Raw genomic sequence first — 9,822 nt, 5'->3', positions numbered from 1 at the left:
AACGACAGAGAAAAGCAACAGAGAAGGGAAGGGCGAAAACATGAGGCAAACAATTCAAAACCTTTTCATCTTTTTTTTTATTTTAAATTACAAAGGATGTTGCATACACTGATGAATCTGTATCTGACTAGAAGTGCTGGGGGGTTGGAAGGTGACAGAAAACAAAGGCAACATTTGAATTGCCTCTTCTTCTGAAAAGAAAAACTGCACAACTATTAACCAACATTTAATAGAATAATTTTTAAACAGCTCATGCGTCAACAAGATAAAATTCTTTCTAGACAAAAGACAAGACTGAATCCAATAAGTTTCATAGCTCCAGTTGGGGGAATGGGGAAACAAAACTACAGAATATTTATGATAGCATTACAAACAGGATCCTACGCCACTACGCAAAAGAGGTTGCCACATTGTATGAACGAATGCTCTGAATTCTTGCCCTTCCGCTCTTCTCTTGTGACTTCTCATGTGCGGTCAGCCCTAGTATCAACTGTTAATCACAAATGCTAAGTTGGAGGACAAATCCTAGGGAAAGAAGGTTAAAAAAAAAAAAAAAGCAGGCAGCGGAATACAGTGTCATAAAGATGCGGTGGAGAAGGCAGATACAGTACACACATACACATTTCTGTTATTTGGTTCCGAAAAAAACAAAGGGCGAAGGGCAAGACACAGTAGTCCGTCCCGCTCCCATACACCCAGAATTTAATTACCTACACACCGTTGTGTTTACATGGTTATGAAAGAGGCAAACCTAGTTCACCTGAACTTGGCACACTGAGATACCGGACCCTCGTGTTCTTCGCTAGTCACCAAGTCTTCGATTCCAAGATAACTGTTTGGAAGCAGTTTTAAGGTTCTAGTCCCTCACTACTACACCCAAACCTCTCTTTTCTAAAGAAAAATGGCAATTTGGCATCATTCAGTTCCTAGGTGTAATTTCTACAATTTCAGTCAGTTTACTAAGCATGAGGATTATGCTTCAACACATAATCCCACTCGCCTATGGAAGTGTAAAACTGTCAGTAGTACATTTTCATCATCTTTTCCCAACATGCTTATTCCTTAAAACGAAACAACTGTTCCTACAGCGGACGTTCATTGTTCCATCCCAATGTGTTTGAAATATTAAAAAAACATGGAGTCATCTTCTCATAATGCCCTTATTAAGATTACAAAGATTACAAAAGAATCCACAAGTATTACGGCACTGTGTGAGACTTATTTGTCATGATCCAAGGGAAGAACAAGACTGCAATTCTGTGCAAAGTTGTGGAAATGGCCTCAGTTCCATGGGAAATGGTATTCCACAATCGACTTCACTAGAAGGATAATTGAAACCTTTTACTTTAACACTGAAAGCATAATTCAATGCATTCTCAAAATTCAAGTTTCAAGATTTGGAGAGATGCTAACATTCTCTTACATAATTAACTAGAAAATACTTGAACAGAATTTTAGGAAGACTATATAAAGAAAGGGAACATAAGCTTTTGTTAATTCCTGCTGAAGGCAACTTGAATTTGTTTCTTAGAAAGTTAACTAAATCTTAGCAGCTAAAATATTTTTAAATGTATGGAATAAAGAAAAGCACATCCATTCTTGACATTTTGGTGAATAAACTAACAGCTTTATTAATGAAGGCAAACATCAGATAATTGTATGAATAGTATATATAAAAAAAGAAATCCAAACTAACAGCATTGTATTTCAAAAGTACTGTACTTCTGTTTCTTTTAAAGAGACTTGTCATCTGTTTTATAAAACAAACAAAACGGGTATTCTTCTCCTAAAAAATTCTGGAAAGATGAAATAGTCAATTTCAAGCTGATGAACTGAACACACCTTTCTTTAAATGCAGACTATTGCTACGGAGCAAATAAAGTCAAGCATCAGAAAGAAGATGTAGGACAAATTCATGAAAGTCAGAAAAAAGGGATGTAGTGAAATTACTGCTAAGTCTTTCCCTCTCATATTTAAAGACCATTCAAAACTGGTCTTCCATACAAATATAAAATAACTGTGAAGAGAGGGAATTTGAAACCATACCCATCTGAAATCCTTCACGATGTGTTTATAATTGCTCTGATTCTCTTACCAAAAAGGTCAAAGTGAAAGATTTAGGAAGTGGAAGGGAATGAAGATGTTCAGTTTCAATGTACAAGTAAGGCACAATATAAAGCCACATCATAATCTGTCATGAAGGATATAGGAAAGGACAAGAATCATACATGGTACAGTAGGACAAGCAATCATATTGACTGAAAAAGTGTGGCACCCAATTCAAAACTCAGACAAGATCTTAACAAGAACAACTGGACAGCATGCTTTCATATGGAGACAAACTCTATAAAGAATCCAGTGTATCTGAAACGAGGAAGAACGTTTTTTGTATTTTTTTTCTTAAATCATAGTAGTACTCGAGTCAAAGTTTATAATTGCTTTTGGAACAATGGGTTTACTTGAGGTGAATTCACAATGCCTTCACTTAAAGTAAGATTCTGGACTTCGTTATGAGCTATCTGTATACCATGTATGAACACAGAAAACCTTTAGAGAGCTCTTCTCTAATGATCTTCGCCCAAAAATACATGCCACAATTTTCAAAAACAGAACATGTACAATTGTTGGGGTTTTTACGTTACCCTTATAAGATCTGTTGTGTGATACACTAAACGTATATATTTTAATGACAATAGAGGAAGCAGATTATTACTGGCATTAAAGTACAACCATTTCTAGACGGTTTTAAATGCCACAGAGTCCCCTGGTTAAAATGTAAAGCTGCACAGCTTGCCTATGTCATCTTTATGATAAAGTTAAAACAGCAAGAGGATTTAACTTTCACTCTACATTTTACTGCCAGGTTTTTTTATTTAGATCAAGTATCGCTGCAGCATTCTGACCAGCCCAGATTTAGCAGCAAATGGCAGGAATCATATAAAATGCAATTTTTTTTTAACAAAGTGCTTTTCTAAGATATACATACATATATAAATAGGTACAAAATAAAGTGTCAACATTAAAAAGCTCAACTATTTAAAAGCTTTTAAACTATTTAACTTAAGTAGTACATATAAAACACTGAAATGCAAGGATATGGAATCTACTAAACAGATTCAAAGTCTTTTTTTTTTTTTTTTCTGAAATGCAAGACCAAAAAATCAAATTCTGGTTTGCAGACAGGAAAAAAGTATCAAAAACCAGAATTCCTAACAGAGCAGCTAGAAAGGGGCAATTTTATAAACCTCATCAGCTGAGTCTCTATCATGAAGTGATTTTCACCTGATTGCAAAACTGCCATATTTTGGAACATGTTTCAATCTACTAAACACACTCTGTCAAAACTTCAGATACTTCCAAGTTATAAGCCTGTGCTCTGCCTTCTCCCACCTGAAGAGGAAAAACTTTAAACAATGAGCTTACGTTCTATTAAACCATTAGATCTGAGCTTATCGCCTGTTGAGCATGAATGCACTAACTAACCAGGTACATTTCCACCAAGCACACAGGAAAATCTTGTGTATCACAGTTCAGCTAAGGTGTTAATCCTTTTCTGAGTTTCCTTTTCATGATGTCAAAGAAGCATATAAGGACATAGTTCAGTTGTTACTGTGTGTTTTAGAATCAAGCCTTTATAAGCTATAGCTTCATATGCTACAGCTTACAAATAGCGGTGAGGGTTGGGGGAATAAAGTAGAAGAAAAGGAAACACACTGTAAAAACAAAATATAATTAAGGAATAAATTCTCCAGGGAGTAACGGAGAAATGGTTGGAGAAATAGATACTTTCCCAGCAGCTAGGTCTGAAATTTTTGGTATTTTTTCTGGGCTAGATAGGAATTTTTTTTTTTTTTTTTTTTTTTAAGTATAGTTTTTAAGCCACCAGTTTTCAGAGTTCAAAACACAAGATTTGAGAATCAACAGTAAGAGAGACAGAATGGAAAGATCTGTGGGGAAGGTTTATAATGCTGCCTTGACACAAGAAATTTCTCATCAAGAGGTAAAGCTTTAACATAGTTAAAACACTGACTAATGAAGCTGTTTTATGTGAGCAAAAAAGAGCACCTAAAAACTAAACGTGTTAATTATTTCTCAGTTCTAGAAACATAGAAGAAGTCACATGTAAGTTTGAAGAAGCTAGTTTGAAAATACCTGTACAAAAATATAAAAATCTATAAATTGTTTTTGTTTTAAGCTTGTGTTGATCTTTGAAAATATTACATGCACAATAATACATTGATTGGAAAAGTGGCAACTAAAGAATTAGATATTTTTAGCTTTTTTTTCTTTCTTTACATATATATATATATAATACAATAAAAATAATCTGTATTTTGGTTGTTTGGTGGAAGTATACTACAATAAGCTAAATAAACTTTAATTTTCAAGGTCAAAAACTATTTTACCAATAGCTTACTAAAATGAAATATATTAAAATTTCCTACAATAAGTGCAGAAATAAAAAGACTTACAGACATCTAAATGGCCACCAACTTATCTACTATGGAAGCGAATGAGAGGAACGGCAAAATAATATCTGTATGTGTGGATGCTCCTTCTGTAGATAATTGGACCCAAACAGAAATAAGATTCACAGTTCAGTAAGATCCCTAACCCTGACCTTTTCATTTTTCTGGGTTTTTTTTCCTTTGTTTTTCATACATTCATACAGTATCATGTAAGCTGTGCAAAACTTTACTTAGACTGGCAGTTTGCCATATCAGTTGCATTTGTCTTTGGTACAAAAAATAAAACAATCGCAATAATGTGCAAGTATTTGTCTTCTTCCGGTCAAGTACCGAAATAGGAGTTTTCTAGAGCCATCTTTTTTTTGTTTGTTTTTTTGTTTTGTTTTTTATACAATACACAGACTCTGTGGCATATATCTACATTTCAACATAGTCCTATATACATTCAAAAAATTTGAAAAAGAGTTGGAACAAAAAAACATTTAAACCCCATAATTTCTCCATCTATATATCTTGTTTCTCCTCAGTAGGGTTTTCATCATACAAAATATTACCAGTTTTATAGTTTCCCCAAAATACAAGGCACAAAGAATATGCTTTTTTTTCTTACTTGCACAGACATTATATATATATCTATATATATATTTATATATACCATATTGAGCTCGGAAAATGAACTTCTAATATGGCACATGGGCATGAGTGCTGGGTTGTGCCATGTACAAGTGAGATTAATGGTTGTGGAAAAATCAGAACAAAAGGAATAATTCTAAAAACAATCTAAACGGACTGTTTAAAAAAATGCTTCCTCAATTTTTTTGTGTGGTTCAGAGCATAAACCTGCCACAGTATTTGGCATTTACTAGTATCTTCACTCCTCCAAAACTTGTTTGACTTTAACAGATTTTTGCAATCTGTATCTAAACGTTTACTTAAATGTACACGTTCCAATTCTGACGCCAGTAGCAGTTTTAACCATGGTTTATGCTCTGAAAATGCAATAATCAAGTATTTTGGATCATGCTTCACTTATGCTACTTAGTTCTTAAAACAATGTAACCTAATCAATGTTTACATAATGCTAAACTGACATGCAAAACAGAATGAAAATTTACAATGAATAATGTGACAAACACAGACATTTCTGACCAGTGGTCCAATGAGGCTGATTACACTTTTGATGTTGGTATCCTTAGTCCTACAAGGCCTCCAGTGGGATTGCCTTCTGCCGTCTTCTCTAACACTTGGTTAACAAATTCTGAGGTTTGCCCAGCCACTGGGAGACCTAGGAAAAAGAAATAAGGCACACTTAGGCACAGAAATGGCGATGGCATAGATGGAAGGTGAGAAGTAGGCAGATCTGAGGGTCAGGGGTGGCCCCCAGCTTGATACCAGTCCTAGATGAGTACTCAGCTGCTTGCTACTATAGAAATTCAATCTCCTCATCAGATTAGAGCCTACAGTTTTAAAATGTGTATTTATTTTGAGAGAGATGGGGGGAGGGGAGGGCGGGGGGGGGGGAGGGGAGAGAGAATCCCAAGTAGGCTCCATGCTCAGCACAGACCCCAACACGGGGCTTGATCCCAAGACCATGAGATCATGACCTGAGCTGAAAACAAGAGTCAGATGCTTAACTGACTGAGCTACCCAGGTGCTCCAGAGCCTATAATTTTTAGATTAGAAAGGTCAAACCAATAATGAAGAATGGTTAATCACCATTTTTAAGTGGGGGAGATGACAGGTAATAGGTTCCAAAAAATAGTCCAAGCCCAAACCCACACCCACCAACAAGCGTTGTTCCCCAGCCCAGCATGTTTGCTCTGTTTTTTCAGCCAGTCTCTTCCAACTTCTCCAGCCTCTGTGCATCCCATGGATGGGTTTCACCCATGTAACTGAAAACTCTGATCTGAGGGATGTTTTCAGTAATTTTTAGAACTACTGGATTAAGTTTATGTTCCCTTTTCATTTTATTTTTTATTAAAAAAATTTTTTTTAACCTTTATTTTTGAGACAGAGAGAGACAGTGCATGAACAGGGGAGGGTCAGAGAGAGGGAGACACAGAATCTGAAACAGGTTCCAGGTTCTGAGCTGTCAGCACAGAGCCCGACGCGAGGTTCGAACTCATGGACCGCGAAATCATGACCCGAGCCAAATTCGGCCGCTTAACCGACTGAGCCACCCAGGTGCCCCCCCCAACTTTTCTTCATTTTAAAGAAAGTGAATGAATAAACAAAAGTTGGAAGAGAAGAGGGAAAAAAAGGTAGAAGACAGTGTATGTTGAGTTTTTCATCTTCCTCATCTCCTACAGCTGAAGTCAAAAGATACTTCAAATCAATAAGTCAAATAACAGGGGTGCCTCAGTGGCTCAAGCGGTTGAACGTCCGACTTCAGCTCAGGTCATGATCTCGTGGTCTGTGAGTTTGAGCCCCCGCATCGGGCTCTGTGCTGACAGCTCAGAGCCTGGAACCTGCTTTGGATTCTTTGTCTCCCTCTCTCTCTGCCCCTCCCCTGCTCATGCTCTGTCTCTCTCTCTGTCAAAAATAAATAAACATTAAAAAAAACTCAAAAAAAAAAAATAATAAGTCAAATAACAGAGGTATAAGCACGTTTTAAAAGTAATGAGAAAATAAATGATTAAAACAAGATGGAAATAGAAAAATATCTAGTCACTGCTCCCAGGAAGAAGTCAAAAGATACTGTAAAAAAACCAGACAATTGACACTACCTCAATCATGTGACTAAATCTAACATGACCAATAATGGGACAAACTGATATATGTGCTTCTTGATTGATGGAATGAGAAGGATAATCACCTATGAAGATTCTTGCCAAAAAAATTTAACTGCATGTAATCATGAGGAAACAGACAACTCCAGATGTTGGGACATTTTACAAGAACAGCTACCTAGATTTTTCATAGGAAAAAATAAACACAACACTGGGAGACTGATCTAGATTAAAGGAGAAAAATGATATAAATAAATGTAATGCATGATACTTAATGGATCAAAACCAAAAAGGCTCTAAGGGACATTATTGAGACAAATGGGGAAGTTTAAATATGGACTCCATATAGATATTATATCAATGTTGAAGTACTTGGATGTGAAAATGGTATTGTGCCTTATTCTCAAAATGTCCTTGTTCTCAAGAAATACACGCTGAAGTAGTTAGGGATGAAGGGTATGTTTAGAAGTTACCTTCAGATACTTAGGAATAAAAATAAGTAGATATCCAAATAAAGCAACTGCAGCAAAATATTAACAACTGGTGAATCTAGTTGAATGATAAGCAGATGTTCAGTGTCCTATTTCTACTTTTCTTAAATGAAAAGTTAAGGAAAAAATATATATGTTATAACTAAAAAAGTCAACTCACAAGATAACAATGCAGAGCTTACAAATTATCAAAGAACACATACTAAAACTATAATAATGGATCATATAGTGAATGATATAAAAAGGCAAAAGCCATATGAACAAAGGCTAACAGATTTTTTGATGACAAAACTAAAATCAAACATGTATCAATAAATAAAAAATGAGTTCAACTCACCTATTAAAGAAAAACTCCCTGTCTGACAAATAAAGGACTATATGGTATATATAAAAATCTAGAAGTGAATTTTATAATATGCTTATCAAAATTAAATTTGAATTTAAATGTTTTTAAAAGAGATGTGTCTAGTATGAAGTGATTCAGAAAGACTGAAAATAAAAGAGTAAGCAAAGGTATACTAAGCAAATATAAATAATAAGAAAGCTGTATTTATGATTACAATATCAGACAAGACTGAATTCAGAGAAAAAGCTATTAATAAGACAAAAGAAGTATGCTTCATGATGTAAAGATTACAATTCATAATAAAGATCTACTGGTAAGGATTCCCATTCAAGCATTCCAGCATTCAAAAGCAAAACCTCGGAAAACAGGAGAAAAAATGAAATACATTAGTGGTGGGTGCTCATTCTCAGTTTTACATAGAGTAAATGGACACCCCTACAAAAATGAAAAGGAAAAAGAGACCTACTTAAGATGACCTAACCACTTAAGATGACCTAACCAACGTATAACGGAGTCTTTTTTTTACTAAGTTTACTTTTTGAGAGAGAGAGCATGAGCAGGGCAGGGGTAGGGGATTCAAAGCTGGCTCAGTGCTGACAGCAGAGGTGGGGCTCAAATTCACAACCTGTGAGGTCATGACATGAGCCAAAGTCAGATGTTTAACCAAGCCACCAGGTGCCCCAATATAATGGGGGTCTTAACATAATAAATGTATCTGCTTTTTAAGTGCCCACAGAACATTTAAAAAGGTTGTAATAAATGTAACAAATATAAATAAATGTAATCATATGTTAGATAGCTTAAAAAAATCTTAAATCACACACAAAAATAGTTAATAACAAAACTAGAAAATAATAATATCTACCTTCTGGAAAATTTTAAATCTCTCTCAAGCAATTCTTGGGTCACAGAGTAAATCAAGCATAAAATTTCGAAGTATTCAGAAAACAATGAAATATGACATCAGAATTTGGGATATAGCTAACACAGCACTCAGAAGAAATTTCAAAGGTTTTTAATTATATAATGAACAAGAAAGAATAAAAAGAAGTGAATTAAGCAACTAACATCTAATCAGAAGAACTGACAAATTCAAGAGCTGGTTTGTTTGGGTAGGCGGGGGGGGGGGGAGGGGGGAGGAGAACCACCTGTAATTAACCAATTCAAGAAGTGAAGGTGAACACAGTAGACATAAACAAATGAAAATGAAGCACTAGCCACGGATACAGAGGAGTATGAAGATAATTTTAATAAATTTGAGGGCATGGAGGAAGTGGGTAATTTTCTAGGAATATATAAATTATCAAAACTGACTCCAGAAGAGTTTGTAATCTGACATACAAATTATCAGAGAGAACACAGAAAGTTTTCAAAGAGTTAATCACAAAAAACACACAGGATGAGACAGTTTCAAAGAGTATTCTACCAAATCTTTAAGAAAAAGAAACTCCAACTTATTTAAACGGCTCCAGAGGGGAATTCTGAAAAGACTGTTACAAAGCTGTATAGATTTTTAATCTCCTCAGTTCCCCATATAAAGAGATTAAGCAGAAAAACCATGGAAAACATTAACAAGTGACAAGTTATCTCCACAAACCCCAAAATCCAAAAGGGTTCAAACAAACTATCAAAAGTGACAAGACCTCCATGGTATTAACATTACCAACATTTGTGTAGGATGAGTCAAAAGGGAGTAATTGGACCTGAGAACAAAAGCATAAAATAGCCAACAGGTTATGCACTGGAAGCCACAGGAAACCAACATGAGAACACAGCTGAAGCCGTGA

General features: G+C 35.2%; 1 protein-coding gene across 2 annotated transcripts in view; it reads right to left on the bottom strand.

The window, feature by feature from the left end:
- Window positions 1-53: 53 nt before the first annotated feature.
- The window catches only part of CREBRF (CREB3 regulatory factor), a 57,576-nt gene continuing 47,807 nt past the window's right edge, over window positions 54-9,822 (bottom strand). For both annotated transcript variants that reach the window (XM_060635049.2, XM_078446888.1), the window contains exon 9: window positions 54-5,754. In XM_060635049.2, coding sequence (XP_060491032.1) covers window positions 5,639-5,754 — 116 coding nt within the window. In that variant the 3' untranslated portion in view covers window positions 54-5,638. The remainder of the gene's footprint in view (window positions 5,755-9,822) is intronic.

Source organism: Panthera onca, chromosome A1 (assembly GCF_046562875.1).
Source record: "Panthera onca isolate mPanOnc1 chromosome A1, mPanOnc1 haplotype 2, whole genome shotgun sequence".
Lineage (NCBI taxonomy): Eukaryota > Metazoa > Chordata > Mammalia > Carnivora > Felidae > Panthera > Panthera onca.
The sequence above is the reverse complement of the archived record's forward strand: the minus strand, read 5'-3'. Positions and strand labels throughout refer to the sequence as shown.